Source organism: Acipenser ruthenus, chromosome 9 (genome assembly GCF_902713425.1).
Source record: "Acipenser ruthenus chromosome 9, fAciRut3.2 maternal haplotype, whole genome shotgun sequence".
NCBI lineage: Eukaryota > Metazoa > Chordata > Actinopteri > Acipenseriformes > Acipenseridae > Acipenser > Acipenser ruthenus.
In genome coordinates this window covers 48,721,289-48,745,678 of record NC_081197.1, presented here as the reverse complement: position 1 = coordinate 48,745,678, position 24,390 = coordinate 48,721,289, and the positions used below count along the sequence as shown (strand labels likewise).

Genomic DNA, 24,390 nt, shown 5'->3' with positions numbered 1-24,390 from the left:
CGACTCCTCCCACTCGGGCCGTGGACGCTCGGGCTCCTCCCACTCGGGCCGTGGACGCTCGGGCTCCTCCCACTCGGGCCGTGGACGCTCGGGCTCCTCCCACTCGGGCTCCTCCCACTCGGGCTGTGGACGCTCAGGCTCCTCCCGCTCAGGCATAGGACGTGGCAGCAAGGGCTCCTCCTCTTCATCCTGCATGGGGCATAGGGCCAACGTGTGCCCATATGCCCCACAGCCAGGGCACCACTCCCCCCATCCCAGTCTTTGGGCCATTGCCTGTAGGGTCCTGTGGACGGAGCAGGGTATGGTGGTGTGGCTAGTTTGGCCACAGTCGAAACACCACAGCCCTGCTTCCGCCTTTCTCCCTTTGCCCTCCTGTGCTCTTCTCCAGCCTCTTCTCCCCATTTCTTCTCCTTTTGTTTTTTTTTTTTTTTTTCCCCCCCAAAAAAAACTGCGGTTCCCGCTCTGGCCTGAGCCCTGGAGGCGCTGTTATCCCACTCTGACACCACGTGTCACAAAGACGGCTGCAGGGAGGAACTCAGACCAGAGAGAGAAACACACAGACAGACAGTGATGATGAGAGAAACTGAGTGCGATGGTTGCACTCAGCGTTTAATAACAAATAAATAAAAAGGTTTAACAACAAGAACACAGGACACGGCACTTGAGCCAAAATAAACAGACAAACAAAACGGACTACACAGACAAACACGGTGAGCTTCTTTTACTACTTATTTTACTTTACAATACCCTCCGTCTCCTAACCCGTTCTCCACTCACCGAACACCAACCCCCCAGTGAGTGAAAACATGCAGCTTTTATGCAGTTGTACCGAGATTCGATTGCTAGTCAATCATTCAATTGGAATCTCGGTACAACTGCACGTGAATTAATTAAAGTGCAATTCCCCGTGCTCACATATTACTTTTTACTTGCACGTGATGTGATGTGCCATCCCCGTGCCTAAATACAAATCTACACTTTTTAAATACACGTGAAACACAGACCCGTTTATATCCCGTGTACCAATGACTATACACCAACATTAACACACGCACGCAACACACAACACACAAATGCACACAGGGGCGGGGCGCATTGCCACACCCCCGTAACCAGATTTATATATATATATATATATATATATATATATATATATATATATATATATATATATATATATATAATATATATAAACCTTGTAAGTCCTAAGTGATTTAGAATGTGCATAGGCATAGGCACTTGTAATGCAATTATGTTTCACATGACATGAATGCAGGTCTAGTTTTTCAGGGAAATAACAGCTATAATGTGTTATTCATAACCTTGGCATTGGATATGGATAATAAATTGGTATTAAAACAGTTCATAATGTAATTTGCTACATTTAGGATAGATTATCATTATTTTCAATGATCTACTTATTGTGATTGTATGTGCCCCCCTCAGGTATAAACAGCGTTTTCTTTTGCATCATCATTTTCCTTTAATATTTGTTTTCGGTTTTCACAATAAACATGCCATTTGGATTTAATAAATGTAGATTTTAATTTTCACCTTGTCCAAAAATGAATCTTACTTCTGCCCTGAAGCTATTTCACACAATTTATATTTTGATTATCACTGCTCCCATGGGCTTCTTTACTCAACTTTTCAAATATACTTCAAATATAGTACTTACAGAGACATACATAGTCCTTGCTAGATTTGGATGCAATAGATATTGGACTGTGCTCTTATAAATGCGTACAGCTGTACACCATGGCAACAGCACAGTAAAAGCAAGGCGAAACAAAGGCAAGGATGGAAAAGCATGGTAAGAACCATGGTAAACTGGTTATGGTAAACATCGTTTTTAAAGGTTCTGCAAAATGCAGCCCACAATAGTTCTGTTTGGTCATGTAATGTGTTATGCTGATTCATAAACAAAGACTGACCTCTAACGTTTTGCATTTGCCGTTCAGCCTGCTGCACAGTCTCTGGTAGTTGGACGTCAGAACGCCAAGTTCAGTGTTTAAGGCCTCATGAGCGACGGGAGGAGCCTTCGCTATGAAACTGTTCACCGAATCTGTGAGGAGCTTTACCTTCACCTCCTTCTGCTGGACCTCCTCTTGAGCCCTCTGAAACCACATGCATACAATCATCTCGGGTTATTTCATGGAGTATCCAGGTTTTCAATTATTTACCGCAGCCTAAAGAATTTACATTAATAATAAATCAGTTTACAGTTTCATTACAGCCAATATACAATTAAACACTGAGATTGAACTCATTATTATTTATAATAATAATAATAATAATAATAATAATAATAATAATAATAATAATAATAATACTTGTAGAGAAGGCAATAGGAAAACATTTGATCTGAGAATGGTTCTTTCTTTCTTATAGCATCGCATGAGGTAACACTTGAAATGTTACCAGTGCATATGACTTCATATTGAATAATTAATTACCAATTAATTTCTAAGGTATTTCATGCATTTTGTCAATTACATAATTAGTGTCCCGTAGTGAACATTTGGAGTTTAATCATTCGGGTCAGTTTATTTGTTATAACTTCCCGTGGTTTCATCAGTTGTTAATTTATTATTCACCATCTATGTACCATATATTCATGCATAACTAATGGTAAGCATTCTAAACCTTTTAAACTTAGTTTACAGTATGTAGACATTAAAAATAGTCTTCTGTGACTAACATTTTTGAAAACAGTTTTTTTAAAGGGCTTGAGCTGATGGGCATTAATTATGCTACAAGGATACTTTGGCAGTGCTGATTTCTTCAAACTTATTGACTGAAGAGTCAGTCATCACAGCTGACTGACCAGTCAACTATTTTTCAATCCCCTATTTTTTCTCAAATATAATAAGGAACCCCACTAGAAATGTTGACACTTTCTAAACCCCAAATCAAATTAGAAAGCCCTGGTGTACAGCCTCTGTAACTACCCAAATGTCAACCTTTGTGTCAGCTAGCTCCCTGGATAGCAATTATTATTCAGAATAAACCATGCCAAAATATATCCCACACTACTTAAAAATGCTATGCTGTATTACTGAAATGAACAGGTCACTTAAAAGTAATATCTACACCAGCCCTGGTCTCATCATTTAGTGGAGCACCGCCTATTATTATTATTATTATTATTATTATTATTATTATTATTATTATTATTATTATTATTCTTCTTACCTGCATGGATGGCACATAAACACATACCCCAGGATTTACAAAGTCTCTCAGGTGGCAACGGATAATGAGTTGTCAGAGATAATTAGTAACAGCATTGGTAATGACTCCATTGGCATCACAGACCATCTGCATATTTAGTATATATACTGAATGTCTCCTCATCCTGAAAGGGGTATTCTAAAATGCAGATGGTTGTTCTCACCAACAGCCCCCTACTAAGTTTAAAATAAATAAATACATCTTTTTATTTTTTTTTAATAATCTAAATTTAAAAATAATCTTCCTCATTCTCTGTCGGAACTGTCTGTTAAGAAGACAGACAAAAATAATGCAGGAGACAGAAATAGAAGTTTCAGATGGGATTCGGGGTTTCGATAATATTTAAAACATGCAGTTACATTTTGCAGTACTGTATCTTACATACATTGAGACAAAAAACTAAGCATTCTGAAACAATTAAATCTAGCTGGAGTATCAATGGACGAGTTCAAATACATTAAACAGTAGGAAACTGTCAACGCTGTCCTATAATTTGTCATCTAACGTCATAAGACGGCTCAATAGAATGTAAATCGCTGTGTTCATTTAGTTATACATCTTTATTTAAATAACAATTCCACTGTGTACTTTTGTTACACAAAGGAGACGTGTTTGAATGACTTCAGGGAGAAAACAGACTTAACCTTCTTTACTCTAATATGAAAGCACTGTAAAAATCCACAAACATATGTTCGTTTATCAGTAATTACACAAGCCACCTGAGATCCTCTTGAAATGTCACACAGAAGTTCTTTTTTTTTTTTTAAATAGGTAAAATGTAATATTTTGGTAATCCCTTACTAGATTAAGAGAAAAAGACATTTCCATTGCAAAACTATACTTGTTTTTAAATAAAATGAAATACATACATATTGAATAACGGTGCTTCCTGGTACAGATTTTCAGAGGTTTACCTTTAACTCCTCCACTGCCCTTTTCAACTCCTCTGGTGTTTTGTACTCAGAATCCCTCTCCAGGTAATCTTCTTCCGCCTGCGTTATCCACTCCTGCATTTCAGACAGGTCCTTCCTCAGACTTACTGTCTTGTCTAATCCACCCTTTAAGGCTGACTTTTTAGCATAAGCCTTAAATATATATATAAAAAAGATTCCAGTCAGAAAATGCACTGCAGACAAGTCCTTTGTTCTAAAAACGGAATGTACAAACATTGTTGACAACAATGACAGCAATATATACAATTCCATGTTTAATATTTAAAGAATAATTAAATTTCAAAAACTCTAAATTACAGTGTAACATGTATAAGTCTGTCTACCTTATTTTAAGTTTAATAAAAAAATGAGGTTTTCAATCTACACTACTATGTTTATAGAGCAATGAAACATGTAGAAAGAGAAGGCTGTGGGGAAGAAAACGACACCTTGCTGTCAAAGCATTTATACAGGTGCCATTTCGAAACGTACAGTTCAGGGGTAGGCAAGCTTCCAGACAATTCCATTGCAAGACCAAGACCTTACTTGATCGTCAACAGGAGTGGAATGGAAAGGTGAAAGTTGCCTGCTTGTGCTGTAGACAATAGCAAGGCTACAGAATTGGTCTGTCACTGCAGAATTCATTAGTTTGCTCTTTCAATTATCCTGCACCTGTTTGCAGATATTCTCCCACTGAGCATTGAGTTCAGTGAGCTCTTCCTGCAGCTTGCTGGCAAAGGCAGGTTCCGCCTCGGTTTTGAGAGTCTGGCCCACATTGTTGATACCATTCAGACTGGGCTGGATCGTGTGGATGTCATTCACCAAAGCCTAACGAGAAAATACAGACAAACACACAAACAGAATGAGTGTCATTGTCCTGATATCACCTTGCCACTTCACCATTTCATCTTAGAAATACAGTAGAAAAAATAACTTAGTACGTTTAATGACAAAAATTTAGACTTTTTTTTTCATAATGTGAAGAAGTGTGTCATTTAATTTACTAGCTTTCATTTAGGATTTCAAGATGTGCTTATCAGTTATGGATGAAACATCATTAAATCACAGTATGCACTCAAACCTACAGAAGGACTCCCTTTCTTAAAACCCTTAGATTGTTCCATGGTTAGTAGTTTTACATTACACTGATTGGAAATACACTTAAAATTACATTCTAAAAGATTCCCTTAATAGACTTGTATGACTAATTCAATTCTACTGAGTATTGAGTACAAATTGATTCGCTACTCTGTTGGGCATGGCAAAATTGAGTAATAAGTCAAATACAGGCATTGTGCATCAATAAATCTATATTATGCTGTGGGAGTAGATTCCATTTTCATTTACTTTAACATTTTACTTGCTCTCAGATAAGAATTTTCTTAAAACAAGAGGAAGTTGTTTGCTCAACATTAATGGTCTCGGGCATACAGTTCGTACCTGTGTCCTTCTTGAAATGCAAAAAAAATGTAATGCAGCTGCAGTACTGCATATCAAATACTAAACTGCGTATCCTTTTTTTATATAATATATTTTTATCCCCCCCCCCAGGTAAAATAAAACTAATAACATTGATAAGTACCAGCTGGCATGGATGTACTGTACTGTATCTGACTGCCAACTATGGAATCTTGTGTCAGTTTCATTGGATAGAAGAAAAAGATGAACTTCTACCCAGCTCAATAAATAATTGATTTATATCGTATCAGTAGAGGCAGCAAGAAGTGCTTTGTCAGGATGCGCTGTAAGACTGTTGCACCTTGGGTCTGGTGAGCTGCACACCATTGGCAGGATTTTCAAAAAACAGTGTTATTGTATCAAACTCGTGGTATAGTAACAAGAGCTTTAGTTGCAAGTGATTTTCAAACGAAATGTATTAAAGAAATCAATCTATTAATGCTTTGAAATTTAGTCGATGAGGTCGTTCATGACCGCATTCCTCGTTAAAAAGCTTAATTGTCGCAGGTCACATACATCACTTCCTGTCTCAACGACTAAATAAGGGGAACTCGTTAATCAAAATGCATGTTAATGAGATCAAGAAAAATGAATGGAAGCATAATTCGCTGTTATGGAAACTACTAGCGTACAGCGAGACGGCTCTCTCACCTGCGAGCAGCAGCCAAATGGAAATGAAATAAAAAATAATGGGAATATCTATTTTGTGTATAATTTGTAAACTTCATTTAAAATTGTGCATTTTGTCATGCAGAATGTACATTTATTTAGATAACTTCACATATACAATGCTGATTTACGGTTATCTGACATGTGGGTAAAAATCGGACAGCACAGATTTAAAGAAAAATAATAACTTTTTGTATTTATTTTTTGTATGGGGTGGAGGGGGGTAAGCCCTCTAGCTATACAGGTTGGAATTTATTTTCTGTTGACATCAACTTGTGTATTTATTTTAGTCGGTACGATTGTAGGCTATTAATAAATACGTTTGAAGTGTCATTTGTGTTTGGAGTTGTTAGTTATTGTTTTGGACGACAAAGTATAGGTTACCTTCATTGTAAATAAAAAACGTGATTTGGTATAATGTAATGATAACGCAATTAATAATAAATTAATCTTGATTATAGCAGCAGTTTTTAAGTATTCTGTAAATATTGAATCTAATAGTTAAAAAGTACAATGTGGGGCTGTCAGGTCTTGTTTTCAAAAAATATCGGCACAGACATTATATACAAACCAATGGAATACCGTGTGGATATGTACAGTATGTATGTATGTATGTATGTATGCATGCATGTGTGTTTAATAGAAAGAGAGAATGCATGCATGTCTTCAGTATTTTTTTGTCTATTGATTCGCCCCATTGCCACTGTATTTTATGCATCCATGCATCCCTTTCTGTGATGTCATCCGGCAGCGTGTTTCGGGCTTAAGGTTACAAATTGTTAAAACAAGTGAACAAATCTCATTCATAACCACAAGTATATAAAAGTCTAAAATATTTCCATAAGTACAAATATTGACTTATCTAGGTAGTCAATATTACAGCCACGGTCTGTTAAATTTCTGTTTCAAGGTGAGTTATAGATATAGTCTTTCATTAATTAAAACCCTCCTTTTCCAAGTGCAAATTAACTCCTGATAAATTCCCACGCAAACAAAAGAAACAGTCACAAGAAGCACTGCTCGTTAAGATAGTAACATTATTTCATAAATCAACATAATTTTGGAAATCACATTAGGATGATTATTTAATAACAAAATAGGCATAACGACTGCTTGAAAATGCCAAGATCAATGCTACATACCGGTTTCTTGATTAACACTGGAGTTATCATTTACGACCTTCTGAAAACCCTACCCCATGTGTCTGCCTTACTCACCTCCCCAATCAATGATTCCCTAAGATGAAAACACTCTTCTTTTGAGATCTATTGATTAAACTTTGAACTGAATGCTGTACCCATAGGCTCCCCTCTGGGCATTCATTTAGAGACTAGAAAAGAAGTGTTTTCATTGATTCTGAATGGAAGAAAGCTTGTGGATGGTAGGGAAGGGGAAGATTTTGGCTAATGCAGGGAATGATGGCAAGAACCAAGTTTCTGGGGGTAAATATGAGGCACACAAAAACAATGGACAGGCATTAACCACCGACTAAATATTTAAATATACAATAGTTTCATTTTGATTAATCTTTCCTAGACTGTTGTTGGTTTCTTTAATAACAATCAATATAATATAAAAAGCAGTCTTTAAATTAGTTTGTTTTATGAAAGTGTTAGTACTTTAAAGATGCACTCTTAATGTAATAACAAATATCAACAAATGTATATCTTTTTTTAAGAAACTAAAACTGAAATTTGCACAACACTCAGCTAACTGCCACTCCCACCAAAACATACACTAGTTGGAGACAAGGATCATGCAGCTCGCTTCATAGTCAGAATAAAGCCTTAATTTACTATATGTGTTGCTGTTTCTTTTATTGGCCATCTTTGAAGCACAAAGGTGAAAAGTGTTTAAGTAAGTTACACTGTATTAAATTTGGAGGATTTGCTACCTTGATAGATTTTGATGGTTTTTGAATCTGTGTTTTTTCACTTAGCACATTCACAAAGAAAAATGCCACAGTTTTGTATTTCTACTTTTAATTTCAAAAACATTCAAATACATGTTTACTTAATGAAATATGTCTTCTAAAACAGTTTCTCATTTACAATAACTCGTTATAGCATCTACAATGTCACTGCAGCAACTTGGATAAGAGCAAAGGCCTTCTAAAAATGAGTTACAGTATTATCGTTATATAGTTCTTAATTTTACGATACCACTAATTGGAAAGGATTAGTAGCTGCAGTACACTTTAATGATAGGCATTTGCTAACTCTCTGTTTTAAAATGTAGCTCTGGTTCACTAACATAACACAGTGGAATGATCACAGTATCATTTAGTAATTGTAGGGCAGTATTGCCACATGTGAAAACTTTAACAATAAAGCTGAAACAAAAATGCTTTAGCAGGCACAGTTTACACTGCCTCAGAGTTTCTGATAGCATCATAAATTCCAGATTTTCTAATCCAGTGATGTAAATGTCTGGTCTGTTTTTAATTTTTTCAAGCAAACTGGCTTCATCAAACAGCCATTCTCATATTCTCATTTCACTTTGACATCCGACACATTCTTTCCCTTGCCCAGCATTTCTTTAACCTGTGCAGCATACCAGTCTGTCAGAAGCCGGGATCACTCACTGTATGCCACACTCTGATTGGTGGAAGAATTATTAGCGATCCAATCAAAACCGCCAATAAAGCCAAAATAAATTCCCTGCCAAAATGTCCCATTTTGTCCCAGGAGGCTGTGTGGTTCAGTGGTTAAAGAAAGGGGCTTGTAACCAGAAGGTCCCTGGTTCAAATCCCACCTCAGCCACTGACTCATTGTGTGACCTTGAGCAAGTCACTTAACCTCCTTGTGCTCTGTCTTTCAGGTGAGATGTAATTGTAAGTGACTCTGCAGCTGATGCATAGATCACATACCCTAACCTCTGTAAGTTGCCTTGGATAAAGGCATCTGCTAAATAAAAAAAATATATATATATAGTATATTATGAAGAATCTAAATTGGTGTGAATATTTGTGTTTGTACTCAAACGACCCTATTTTGGTACGAGACTAAATTTTAGGCAGGTGTAGTCAGGGCTGGTATAGCCCCGGTTTCCTTCAATGACTAAGGGGTAGATGTACTAAGATGGGCCAGTCGCAGCGCAAACATACGCTTACAATGCATAGACTTGAACTTGCAATCTCTGGTTGTATGCTGCTTTTACCAGGTGAGCCATTTGTGGACAGGTAGTGAATTTCTATATCTTTTAAACAATAGTTTAAGTAGAAGCAGGTGTAACTCGGAAAGTCCTAAAAGCCTAATAATAGACATGTAAATGCTTTGGAAATTGCACATAGGGGTATGTCAGCTAATTTAACTAGCCGTGAATAACTTAAAACAGACGGACAACTAAATCCCACCCTAACCCACCAAAATAATTGATGTATTTACTTCCATTATGTGGAGGCTTGCCATGCATATTAAATAAACCTGTTCCCGCTCTACTCTCTAATTGAACCAATCAAAATGGGGAACTTTGAGAGAGAAGTTGGGAACCAATGAAATGTTTCTGATTGAACAGGTTGGATTTTAGCAGCCAATGCTGTTAATTTAGAAGACATTTTGACAGGAAGACCTAATGCATAACCAATGTGAAACGAAAATAATTGGTCAAAACAGATTTATGACTAGGGATATATGACTAGGGACAACAATCGTAATAATGTTGAAAAAGATATTGCAGGAATACGTACAACAAAACAGAAAACTAGGGAAAGTAATGTGTTGTGTTTTAAACCTTTTTCAGTAATGCCTTCCTTGTTCTGAATGCAAATATTATATTTGACCTTGACTACTGAGTTGCAGTAGTTCAGCTGATAAGCAAGCTATATTTCATCACAACATTGTGCCCTCAAATTAATAATAAAGGTTAGCCTGTGTATTTACTGAATACACTTTTAATCCATTTTAAACTTCTCTGTACGTGCAGGAACGTACTTCAGGTACTCTGAGTTCATTTGATACAGAGAAGAGGATTTAAAAAATATTTTTCTGTCATGCATTGTAAATGACGAGTGAGCTCTAGCTACCTAATCTCCTTTACAACCTGTGGGGAAAATTGGATATTTAATCTGTTCAGTAGCTGCGAGTTAGGAGTTTCAATTCTTGGCTTTTTTTGTAGTTGTTTTAATTCTTACATGCCGAGTACAGTGCATTTACTTAAATGTCATTATTAAGCTGCACTAGCTTCTACAGCTGAATGTGTGCAATGTTTAAATGAAAACACTGCGTTTGGGGATTAGGCCTGATAGTTATTGTAAAGAATATAACATCACTAGAGGGGCTTGAGTAATGTACTCACTGTGCATTGCTCCAGTTGCTTTTCAAGAGCTTCTGAATCTCCCAGCGCAGGCCATTCTTCAATTAGGAAAACATCCACTTCTGCCATCCAATTCTGCAGAGTTTTTGTGTCATTCTGTAAAGAAAGCATAGTTAACATGGTTTGACAGCCACACAAACCTTAATGCAACTAACTCAAGCTGTCCTCCTTCATACATGTTCCATGTTAAAGTATCTTGAATGCCAGTTTTGAATGTTAAATTGTGGTATCACAAGGCTTTTTCTTCTTTTTTTTTTAAGCATATAGTATCTGACAAAATAGCTATTCCTGCTTGTTTTTAGTTTTTTTCCGAGCCAAGGGACAGCTACCATAATCTACAGTCTAATGAGCATCCTTTCACAAATGTATGACACATGTATTTGTGTTTATACAGGTTGCATACTCAGGTTATAATATGAATGATGTTATACTATTGTGTTTAGACAGGGGAGTATAGTAGAGATGCATGTGTTACACTAGTGGTGCTGCTCAGTCATGCTTGTTATATTTGGCAGTTTCAGACTCTACCACTGGAATGACTGCTCACAATCTGATTTGTTGAGACAATTCATATGGTTTTTAATAAGTATGCATAATTTATATTCTTGCAAAATGAAATTACAGTAAAAAGAATCACTTATTTTAATTATCGCACACACAGTATGCACAGTGCTACCCTACTCGTACGCAGGTTTAATCCCAATACACTTGGAGTACTCGAGGTGAGCAAGCAATATGCAGTGTTAATTACTGATTATCCCTTGAAAGCTGTTCTTATAATGATGTATTGTATGCTAACACAAATATAATGATTCCGTATCCTGAGATAATAGCTTCCACCTGCGAGTCTTTCTTAATTATTGTGTTTCTCTTATAAAGTCTCATTCCATCACTTAAACCATCACTGCAATATAACCGTTGTTATGCAAGCTTTAAAGCAGCAGCCAGGGTTGCTACCTTAAAGCTACATGTTCATCTTACTTATGGAGACCTCAGGGATTTTGAAGACTTTAACAGCAGTGAAGCCAGCTAATGAATGTATATGGTGTCTAAAGTGCTGTATTAAACAACCCAATATGCAGTGTCATGTTCAACAAATAGATAATGCAAGCAGTACTTGGTTTTTACATCACTTTACATGGAGTTGTCCTCATGCAGTCAAGGAATGGCCTGCAACACATTTCCCTGCCAGCCTATGTGCCGATCATTTTGAGTGAACTGCACTTTCATACAAAAAATTAAGGATTACGTCAGCATGGCCCCATGATCATGTTTGCAAGTTAGACTCAGGTCTTTTCAAGCAGCTGCAATAAGCTTTGTTGTGCCCTCAGATACAGTAGGTTTCAAATAGCTGAGAAGACTACAGTGTACAAAGAAGCACATAACTAACTTGAAACTGCTGGAGTTTGGCCATCAGCTCCTCCAGTTTTTGGCACTGTTCTCCCAGCTGAGCTGACAGCTTCTTCCAGCGGCAGAGGATGGCCTCGATCTCCAGCCGGTACTTCTTGCTGATCTCCACAGGGGCTTTCTGACACACCTCCTCCATGGTGGATGTTAGGTAGTTGAGGCCACTCTGCTGTTCCTGCAGGGAGCCCTGTAAGACCTGGAGGGCAAAAAAAAAAAGTATTTTGTAAAACGACTGCACCGATCGACATAAAGTGAGACCATGAGAACCTAAATCCGTTTATGTACAGGATGACTGATGAAGGTGTAGGTATTTTAATAAAACACAATTTATAGATAAGGTTCTTTATTACTTTAACATTCTCTTAAAACAATCTTCCTACCTTCATAAGTATCTGAGTAAACAAGTGTCCTTTTTTTCCTTTTAAAAGTGTCCTTTTTTTCCTTTTAGAAGAACCAATTTTCCTCTATTAATAATGTGCAAGTCAACTACGGTTTGTACGCACGATAAAAAAAACAAAATTTCGCTTTAGTGGGACGATTGGTGGGCTTCTCACCAGTGTTGCGCTTTGTCTGTACACTGAAAGTTGAACAGCAGTTTCAGGAAAAGTTGTACAGTAACGCAGTTTCAGTAAAAAAATGTCTCAGCGGAGAAACAAACTGTCACTTGCTGACAGGGTAAAGGTTCTGGAAGCTCTGCAGAACCCCACATCTTCTCTGTCTTCCACTGCTGCTCAATTTCACATCTCCAAAAGCCAGGCAGGGAGGATAAGCAAAAACAGATACGCTATTCTTGGTGAATGGCGATCAAACATAAATCCTGAAATATAAAGGAAACGCAAGGGGAAAGATAGTAATGTAGAGGACTCACTTTTCATTTGGTTTCAGCAGGTTGCTGTCAAAGGAGCTCGTATATCAGGACAATGCTTAAATGAAGAGCCCGGGACCTCGCTGTACATAATGTAAACATGTTCCGTAAACAAAATTACAGCACTGAAGTAAGACTTAATTAGAAATAATAGTTTTTTTCTTTGGCTTTCAATACTGTGCGCTTTATCTGCTGTACTAATTGACTAATCCGACTTCTCGTGTTGTTTAACTGCACTTCACTTTAGCGGCTTCGACTGTATCAGTTGTATTGATCATAAGAAACAGAGGAATTGCTGTGTAACACAAACCACACCTGTACCTGCAAAAAATAAACAGTCCAATTGATTTGTTTTATTTACCCCACCACGTCGTATTAGTCCTGATGGGCCCCTCAACCAAACAATGCAATTAATCTCCCATATTGGCAATAGCACTTTGTCCACCTCAAAGACAGGTTTTACTTTCTTTTAAATTTTTCTCATATTCCCTGAATGATGGATTTTGTCCACAGACTGTTTTGTCCACATGTACTCTGAAGCAATGCATATTAACGTGGTTTATTTTCTGGAATACTAACAGCAATTTTTTTTTTTTGTTTTTTGTTTTTTTTTTGTTTTTTTGTTTTTTTTTTAATAAATGGTATTGAGGGTCTGATTTTGATGAATAGAAACAATGAAAACCATTGCAATATAGTGAGCTGATAACTCAAGCTGTCCTTGAAGCCTTTGCTGTACTTTATAAAAATATCCCTTCTATCAGTTTGATTGTTTTGTGCTCAAGTGTTCTCTGCTCTACAGCCCCAGGCACATATTAGGCTCTCCAAGCTCCCATTAGTAGCCTGATAGCCCTTTATAGTACTCTACCACTACTGCAAAGGAGTACATATTACTGGCTTCAGCAATGGCAATGCCATTTTTATTTTCTAGCTTTCCAGTTTGTTTTTATTTAACTTATTTTGTTTAATATTAAGACAAGCCTCTGGTATTGTCTTCCCCGAACCTTTGTAACATCGGTAGCACTTTAGATTCAATTGGAATACTATGATGCAGGTCATTTCCATGAAATTGCACAATCATTCCACTCGTAATTACCTTGTAAGACCAGGAAACATTGTTAGGTACCAGTTTATTACCATACTACTGCATGGTTATATATGCTGCATAATTGAAAGTGTAACAGGCCAAGCTTTGATCTTTGGTTTCCCTCAGAAAACACAAACACATCACTGAAGTCCAGCTCAGACTTGCACACTTTCAGACAAAAAAGGAATACAAAATATATTATATATATATATATATATATATATATATATATATATATATATATATATATATATATATATATATATATATATACAGAATACAAAACAATAGTTCCCTACAGGCAGTCATTTAAACAAATAAAAAAAATGTTCAGCACCAAAGCCCTTGTACTATAGTGGGCTTCCACAGCTGTACTCTCCTCTTTTTAAATAGAATACAGTTTAATGAAATGCAACAGTACAGGGGAGGCCCTTTATGGATGCCCATGTGAAATTAATGATGCTGAACAAATTTAAATGTCCAGTGTTGAAAAGTGTCTTTGAAAAGGCTATTGCAATTGTATATGGATACACTTCATACATTTGTTTTGTTTTTTATGTCAGAAAAAAAGTACAAACCTTTAACTCCTTAAGTCTCTGCTCCATGACTTCGTACTCAGTGACTGTAACCTGAGGAATGGAGAGCCTGGTTTCTGATTGCTGGATCCACAACAAGAGGGTAGTCACAGTCTCCTTATACCGGGTAGGTGGCAGGCTCTCCAGAACTAGTACAAAACAGCAAAAAATAAACAAATAAAACACTGAAATTAGAGATAACTTAATTGTATTATGTGCGTAACATGAGAAACATGCATCTGAACACAAGACTTGTGGAAATAAAAATAAAAAAGGCTTGGTCCCTGGAGATCAATTTTTCATATCAACATACATCTAATCAGGCGTCAAATTATGTTTAGGGGGATCCTGTCCCATTCCAGTGCCACATTTAATGTTTGCTCTTTTAATATGGCATTAATGATCCAATAACAACAAAATGATGTGGAATATTGAGGTAACGTATATGCTGGATCATTCAATGTACTGTAGATTACACCAGTAAACCTTTCCTACACAAGTCATATCGGTTTGATGTACCTGGAGATGAAGAGGACAGTATTTCAAACATATTGTTATCATTTCTGTATCCCTCTTCTCTGTCAAATGTGTCAAGTGAGTTATTAACACAGGCAACAGATGCACACTTGCTATCCAATGCAACAAATCAGCACTTTAATAACTCTATTATGGAAGGAAAACAAAAAAGTACTGATTTTGAAATTTATAAGTTCATTTATAACTCGTTACAACAGACCTAAATCCAGTTTGAATTTATAAACAGTATACCACAATGAATGGCAAGGATAAGTCAACTTCACCCACTAAATAAGTTACATTTGGATTTAGACTCACTTGTCTACTTGACACAAGCAAACTGTGAGACCACTTTACATTTTGAAACTATATTTTGATATATTGTTAAGCCTTAATGTATGATCATTGTAAAATATTTAGAAAATTATTATATTTGATACTCAATGTGATTGAACAATACTGCCAACATATGTCCCATCTGTAAGCATCACACACCAGTGATAGTGGTTGAATATTTTTTTTGAGTCACTTCATTAAAAAAAAATTAGGCTTACTGCCCCTTAATGAATGGCACTAACATTACATTTACTATGACCGATTAGTAATTTAAGAAGGAGAAGAAGACAACTGAACTAAAGCACTACAAACAGTTTAATCAGCTCAGACTGTGAAGGGTTTAAGCTAATTTAACTGGGCGTTTGTATATTGTGCAAAAGCTCAGAGGTATTTGGATTGAAAGCAATGGAACTGCAATATCTTGGCTGGCAGAAATATCACTTTTTTTCAAATATTTGACCTGAAGAAAGAAAACATTGAAATGCAGTAGCTTGTTTACAGTGGTGTCCTGAGGGAACTACTTTATTAGAATTGACGTATTCCATCAACCAGGAGGTACTGTCCTTCAGATTTGATGTGAGAAGAAAAAAAACACACGTGTCTGTTTTCTAGACATTAAAGGTCCTCAAGCACTTGTCAAAACAGAGTGGGGTGATAATCCCAATGCTGCTGCTCAGTTCCCCCAGGGAGCTTCATCTTCCCTCATTACTGCATACAAAGAGCCTCTTCGTTAATAGGCACACAAGCTTTAACAGATACTTTCTATAATTAAATAAAACAAGTGGATTCTAAAGTTTATGTGCGCTGTATGAAACACACAATTAATTACCTAGACTTCCTAGGGAAAAAAGCCACAGAATCTGAACTTGCACATGGCATGAGAAGTCAGTGCTAAAATAACAGCGTCATTAGCATGCATAAGTCAGAAAAGGGGTGATTACTGAATGAACTGGCAAACCCTAAGGGAGCTGTCGTATTAGCGACTGAATTTACAGTCACATTAAAACTGTGCATATGATTCCCTGACAAAATTAATCAGGAAACGGTCTGTGAATTTATATTGGGAAACAGACTGGATGGCTTTACCTGGACTGCCTGTACTCAAATAGTATATTTATACTATAACAGGGGTGGCCAAACTTGGCTCTTCCACTCCTGGTCTTTGTTCCAACCCTGTTGTAAATTGTTTAATTAAACCAATTAAACCTCCATCCAAACCCTGTAGTAGTCAATTGCCTAATTTCACCTGTTGAACCTGGAGTATAATGGCCCTTCAGGTCCGTGATTGGCCACCCCTGTACACGCTGGTACATTGGGGTATATCATTTCCTGTTCACAAGAGCGGTATACAAGCCCTTAGGACAGTGTTTTTGCCCAAGTAGTTTGCAGGATCGTGTCTCAAGTTTATAAAATTAATTATGTGTCTACATTATTAAGCCATTAGTTCTGAGGAATGATACCCACTGAGGGAGCCTGTTTTCCTGAAACAATCACTGTGTTGAATGTAGGGCTGCTGCTTTACTCTAAAGGTCTCCCCCAGCTTACAATCAAGGTATTTTCTATCCCTTTATCGCTGGAAGGGATCACATAGATAGAAGATAAAACTGCTGTGACTGGTTTGTCTTCCAGTGCTGCATTGAAGCCCAAACATCTGCACGGTTTTATTGGATTGAGTATGGTCAATTCCAAGAGACTGTTTGACCCAGTCTCTTGGAATTGACCCAAGAAAAGAACAAAAAAATGTTCATACTCACTTGAAAATGTGTGTGATCGATACAATTACTGCAACAGTTTTCTGAATTTAATCCATTAACCTCTAAACAAATGATAGCACACCTGTTTATTGTCTGGCATGAGCAACGCCAATGTTGTTATCAGCCACCTTAAATGTACTGTTTTTACTAAAAACTACAAGTTATTCATCACTACTGTACATTTGACAATACAATCCAACAGTAGCTGCCTTCCCGTCTGTCTGCCTGTCTATCCACAGCATATATCTAATAACCCGTAATTCCTCACATAACTCAATGCGTGATTAAAATCTTGATATGAATGCCAGAGCCCCTGTCTGTGAATTCTCATGCTTAGACTGCTTGCAGTGTCCTTGAAGCAAATCAAAGTCAAGCCCCCTGGGACGCTCTAACTGATAGCCGATTGGAAGCCTTTTTATAACAAATAAAAAAGCCATCAAACATCGTCCTTCCTTAATCTTACATGGCACTGCTTCAGGATTCTATGCATAGAACATCTGTAGAAAACGACACCCTTTGTGACTAGCTCCCACAAAACCAGGCACATGTCAACAACATTCCTTTTGCTACAGAGGCGAAAATAGAAACAATGACGCTTCTGAACAATTCTTGGTTATCGTGTTATTTTGAGTCTGAAGTCTAAACTATAACTTGGTAACAGCTATTTATGTTAAACAGCTTTAAAATCTTTTTATACATTTCAGTCGAGTGCTTTTTGTGTGAGAACTCTTTTAATTATGCCAAATTTAAAGTGAAGAAGGGGTTCATTCAAAGCTGCATACCACCTCAAGTTATACATCCCCTGAAAGCTGAAAGTCTGCTCTTTCAACACAGCGCCATCTGCAGGTCACATTTCACATTACCCACCGACCAGATGACGTTTTTAATAGCTCGTTGCAAAGGTAACTTGCAGCTTGTTGCTACCATGTGACCGAAGGGCACCTAATGAAAACTGATACATTAAGCATTAAATTACATTAAACTGAATATTGATTATTCAGAATAATACATGAGAAAAAACTTCCAAATGTAAAACAAGAGCCTGCTTATTTTTTTTTTAAAATGTGTATAAAATATTAACAGGTATAAATTACATTTTTATGTTCGTATAAAGGGTATGAAACAACGTAATATAAATATGACATATTATATTACACACAAAAATACAGTATGACTGAAACTGACAAATGATGTATTTTTGAAATTTAGATATGGGGAAGAGAGCCAGTAATTTACAAAAAAAGAAGGTACATTTGGGTGTGCAAGCTTGTTGTTTGGTGTACAAGAACAGTTGAGTCTCCTCCTTGCCCCTCTTTTTGAGAAGGTATACATGGGTGCTAATGTGATCCAAGCTTCAGCAGATAAAACAAACAAAAAAAAAAAAAACACTTTCTGGGTTTTTAGTGGTGGTACTATTATATACTATTTCATACCCCCTCTATGAATTGCAGTCTTATTCTTCTGAGTAGCATGCCTTACAGTACATGTTGATTTTAATTAATGTTTTAACACGGGTGGTTCTTGGTCCCCAGCTACGATTCTGAAGAGGTTGCAAATCAAAAGAAAACAACTTCAGTTATTGAGCAATTGAAACTAAGAGTGGCAAAAGATATTGCTACGGCAAAGTAAGCTGTGTGTCAGTACTCATGGTCATTACGGTTGTTTACAATATTACCAGCATATTTAAACTGCAAAATAATGCATTTAATATCTGAACCCCCACTATGGCAGTATTTATGGGCACCGTACAAGTACAAACTTACTAGTCTTTAGCTGTGTTTCCCTTGCCTGAAGGTCAGTCAAAACCTGGTTACAGTGGTTGGTGAGCGCTGCGATATCAGCCTCAAGAAACATGGGCACGTCTTCCTTTTCCTTGAGCTCCTTCCCTTGGTCTTTCAGCTTCTCAACTTTAAGCTGCAGTGCAGATAAGCGAGCGACCTCATCCTACAGAACAAGGAGCAGCGTTAAAAGAACAGCTTCTCAATGCCCTTTCCACAGCTTTGGGGTTAAAGTAATATGGTACCACAACATAAAACAGCCCTCTTCTATGTGTCTGTTTGCAGTTATTAGATTCATTCAATATTATATGTGCTGGTGTGGCACTTTCTGACACAGCATGTGTCAAGCTTTAAAAGGAAAATCTCTCTTGCTGTCCGACAAAGAAAGAATGCAGACCAAGACGTAACAAAAACACAGTGCTGCAGATGAATACATATATATATATATATATATATATATATATATATATATATATATATATATATATATGTGTGTGTGTGTGTACTGTAGATGGCATGTCCGAACTGTTACATTTAAAAAAAACAGATACTTATCACTTATGCTAAGAAGGAATAGAGACGAAAATGTCATACTCCTTATATAAATTGGGTTTGGTATGGCTTATCCTTAGCTTAAATGATAAAGGTGATTTTTAAAACTGTGCAAAGTTGTCAAAACATTGTCGTACATATTTAAACAGTAACAATTCATTAATATTAATTTGACATTTTAAAGAAAGTGATTCTTTCTAGGATATCAATACAGGTTCAAAAGGAAATCACATGTTAATTCATACATGATTACATTTTAATTACTGACACTTCAAATAAAGTGTTAGCATTAACTGTTATTTTCTGTTGAAAAAAAAAGTATGACTGATGTTATGACATTATGCACATAATTCCAGTTGATAAATTGTACTGTACTATACCAGAAATATTTCTATACAGAATGTGTTTTTTTTTTTTTAACCACACTATACACACTGCAAATCTTCAAACACATTACAGTATTTCAGTCTGCATTAAAAGGTAAAAATGAAAAAGTTTCAAAATGAGAAATATTTGCATTTATTATTTTGTAACTTTATATACTATTATTGTGCTAGAAAGCCTTTAAAATAGCACCCATTGGCAGCACAGCAGTAAGTATAGGGTTCAACTAAAAGGTTCTGGACTGCCCATGCACTGTTGCCATAGGCTACTTACCTTGCATTTCTCGAGCTGTAGTTTGATGGGTTCAGGGTCTGCTGCTGGTGCTTGTTGGCTCCTTAGCCAGTTCTCTGCAGTCACTACAGCCTGCTCGATCTGCTGAAGCTGGGTGTAAAAGGCTAAAATCTTGTTCTGGTACTGCAGCCAAGCCAGTCTCTCTCCAAGCAGTTGACAGAACTCAACCCAGCGGCTGTTCAACTGCTCCGAGGCCTGCTTGATGTCATCAGCGTTAAGGCCCTCTGGATGGTACAGATAAAAATAAAATGCCATTCAATCCTCTTGTAAGTGTCACTTAGATGCAGACATACAAAAATGAAACCTCTTACAATCTAAACAACACCAACAAAAAAACAACCAAAACAAGCGTTCACTACTCACTACTACCTCTTGGAACACTGGCCATTACAAGTGGAACTATTTGAAGGTCCTACCATTGTTTAAGCAGAAAGCTGCAAAGCAAGATCTCAGACATTAAGCCTAGTCACAGTGGCAAATTCCTTTTTAAATTATCTATTGAACTCTTATGGGTAAACTGCTATGACTTCTATGCAAAACCTATGAAGAGTTTAAAAATGTAAATTAACCTTGTTTGTATAGTTTTTTCAAAGACATGACATATTTCAAAAAGGAAAGTGTATTAGGGACTAAAATGTGTAAAAAATATGAATTTGTATGCTGAATTTGTTGGGTGTATACAGATAACTGCTCAGTATTGATCCGTATCATTTGTATGTCACATTGAGAGCCTCTAAGGAGTTTGCAAGCTTTTCAACTACCGCCCCTACGAAAAAATAACCTGTGACCAAAAAAGGCTTTCCCAGATAAGGTTTTACTCATATGTTAATAATACTGCAGTTTTTTATTTGGGGTCTATACCTCTTGAATATCTTGTTGATATTAACTATAATCAAAGACTGATAGAAGTCCACTAGAGCAGGAAGCCGATTGGTTGATGGTACTGAATCGTTTCCTAATGACAATTACAAAAAATGAACCAGCATGGCCATTTTCACATTCCATTTCCCAAGACTCATTTACAGGGCTAGGATAAGGTTGACTGCAGCAGCCCTAAAATATGTTAGCATGCAAATATTCAAGATTAATTTTTAATGAAGGCTGGTTAGATTTATTAAAATAGTTTTATGGGTAAACACGAAAACTAATAGCACTCTTGAAATGTCACTACTCTTTATACAACATTAGATTTCTTGATTACTTTCATGTTTACTTGCTCATTTTTCATGCACTCTAAGATAAAAAATACATATATTAGTGCCACCTCCGACTGCTCTATCAACCAGAGCAAATTTACCTTCATTTCAGATAATGTGATAGAATATTTCAATTGTCATTCTTCTTCAAGGCTATCCAAGTTTTATATGTCAGCGAATCTGAGCAGTTATTTACACTGGTTATAATTTACATAGTTCAGCCCATAAGAAAAACAATAAATAAATTAATGAATTAAACCAACATAGGCATCACATTGCATGGAAGTATGCTTATTACATTCATTTTTCTATCGAAAGTGTAGTGAAAGAAATAATGCTTGAATTGCATAGAAGTTTAAAGCTACATAGGCGTTTGTCAGGTTATATTACTTTAATGAAATAATGTCAGCCCTTTATCTTCAGTGGCAATGCAGCAGCACTACAATGGTAATATGATGATTCTTTATTAAGGTGCAATGGAAGAGCAAGGGCAACTACAGTGTCGTGTGCCCTTGAGAGAATGGTACCACAGTGGTAATAGTTGCATAAATACACAATGAACATTCATGGAGTTATTCCATGAAAGAGGATGGCCGAATAACCCACAAGCCCAAAAAGGGATTGAGTGGGTTGTCTTCGGCCATTCTTGTGAGTAAAATAACCACAGCACACCAAACACTCACTGAGCATGTATTTAAACCTAAACTACTGTACACCACTGAATTTGGAGAATCGCTTTCCTTAGATCCTCATCTGCTTAGCAACAGGGCATACTTTGTCCTGATCATTCTGTTGTTGGATTTGAACAAAAGCAAGACAGAGTCCAAAATGCAATCCAGTAAAAACAAATATGTACTTAGCAGCGCCGGACATGATAAAGTTATTTGATACTAGATCTCTCAACACTTGTTGTATACTGTTTATATACTGTATCAGAACCAATAGTAATACTGCAGCTAGCTAACTGTTTTTTTTTTTTTCTGAGGTTTCATTAGGCTAATATAATGGTATCCTAACAGCATCTCAATGGTTGTCCTCAAAAACATTTTTTTAAGGGATATCATACAATAGTAAAACCGGGACATGCTTAAAGTACTGCTGTCTGAAATTATTTTACTGTTGCTGATTTAGGCACACAAACAAAAATACTATGAATAAACCATGTTTGTAGACTGAAAACTGTTCATTACAAAAGAAAATGCATGTACATGTTGACATTAGTATTACATTAAAATATCCAACTGGCTAATTTAGGTTGCAGTAGTCTCTATTCAGAATAAGAAAAAAGCACACATTCACATACACACTCTCATTTTTTTCGAATAACTTCAGTGCTAAAGATATGGGCCTATGTGCTGCACAAATTCCGAAGAAGATTATTTAAATCAAATCCCATGTAATTACCATTCACCATCTGTTCCACCAGTGCCTGAGCTGATCGGCTGGCATCTTGCAGCTTTCTGTGCTTCTCTGGCTTCTCTCTCTCAATAGCCTGCAGCAAGGAAAGCAGTGAGTGAACATTTCCGAGGACAGGCAGGTTACTTGCCCCACAAATCAAAACAGCAAGTTAAAGAAAACTCGAAAGAAAAAAAAAAAGGTTTAAACTTAGGGCAAATACTGCTGAAGGAGCCTGTGTACAAAATAAAGATAATATTGCACCCCTCATCAACTAGCAAATTACATTTTTGTGGCACCTGAAATATCTTGAATGTCTTTTGTTGGGAAAAGGGACTGTTTGGCCACAGGGTCGGTCCAATTACTGGGGGGGGGGGGGGGGGGGGGGGGGGGGTTACAGGAAGCAGAACTATTTTTTAGGTCTAAATTTGTTTTCCAATATGAAATTCAAACTTAAACCCTCTGGTGCATGTACGCTAATTGTCATCTTGAGTCAAAGTGTCATGCGTCAAGGCATCAAACCCTTTTTTGAATAGAATTTATGGCACATTGTCCGACCAAGAAACTGTAACAGAATTATAATCACAGCTCTTCAGAAGTGTTTCTCGTTTTGGACACGTTTTGGCACTGCAAGGTCCAGTTACATCTACTAAAGCCCCTCTGATTCAACAGAAACTGTGATTTGATATTATATATATATATATATATATATATATATATATATATATATATATATATATATATATATATATATATATATATATATATACACACATACATACACTGAAGCACAAAGAAACACTCAGGTGTAATGGATTTAATAAAATATTTTAAACATAGATATCAAACAAAATCACAGAAAATGTGAATGAAAATACAAATCAAAGAATCATGATAAGTTTTCAGTATGAAACGTGACACACTGTCAAAATGAAAACATTACAAATTAGTATTGTGTATGACCTCCCTGAGCATTAACACAATCGTGGCAGCATTGACACATAGACCTGATCATCCTCTGGATAGACTGCTGTGGGATGTTCCGCCACTCTTCTTGTGCAGCTGCAGCCAGATGGCGAAGGTTGGCTGGTCGTGGTTGTCTCCTGTGGATGGCACTGGCGATTTGGTCTCACAGATGTTCTATTGGACTTGGTCAGGAGAAAAAGCTGGCCACGGCAAGACCTCAGTATTATTTTCTTGAAGTCGTGCAATTGTAATCCTAGCACTGTGTGGTCTTGCATTGTCCTGCTGGAAAATCGACACTTCGAGATTGGCTTGCAGGAATGGAAAAACTGTTGCCTCAAGGACTTCGTCAATGTATCGCTGAGCAGAAGGTTGCCCTCAATCTGCATCAAAGGCGTTCTCGTGTTAAAGGAGATTCCTCCCCACAGCATCACACTGCCACCACCCCACCAGTTGGCTTGAACAACGCAACAGTCAGCATAATGGCCGTGGGCCGTTGTGGTGACCCTCTGTCTTCCAGGACATGGCCTGTCCCTCACAGAGCCGGATTCCTGGTTTCTCTGCACTAGTCTACTGATTGTTGAAGAAGAACATATAATTCTCCGGGCAACTTCTCTCACAGACAGGCCGCCTTCAGTCATGCCGATAGCAACCAGACGATCTTCATTACTCAAGCGGGTCATGGTC

The 24,390-nt window shown here is 37.0% G+C and overlaps 1 protein-coding gene across 13 annotated transcripts in view; it reads right to left on the bottom strand.

Moving 5' to 3' along the window:
* LOC117405667 (dystrophin-like) overlaps positions 1–24,390 on the bottom strand; it is a 689,570-nt gene that overhangs the window by 417,133 nt on the left and 248,047 nt on the right. For all 13 annotated transcript variants that reach the window (XM_034008883.3, XM_059030144.1, XM_059030147.1 and 10 more), the window contains 9 exons: positions 22,750–22,837; positions 20,132–20,373; positions 18,908–19,088; positions 14,542–14,687; positions 11,998–12,210; positions 10,590–10,703; positions 4,839–4,994; positions 4,149–4,319; positions 1,935–2,117 (listed from right to left, as the gene is read on the bottom strand). In XM_034008883.3, the coding sequence (XP_033864774.3) occupies positions 1,935–2,117; positions 4,149–4,319; positions 4,839–4,994; positions 10,590–10,703; positions 11,998–12,210; positions 14,542–14,687; positions 18,908–19,088; positions 20,132–20,373; positions 22,750–22,837 (1,494 nt within the window). The remainder of the gene's footprint in view (positions 1–1,934; positions 2,118–4,148; positions 4,320–4,838; positions 4,995–10,589; positions 10,704–11,997; positions 12,211–14,541; positions 14,688–18,907; positions 19,089–20,131; positions 20,374–22,749; positions 22,838–24,390) is intronic.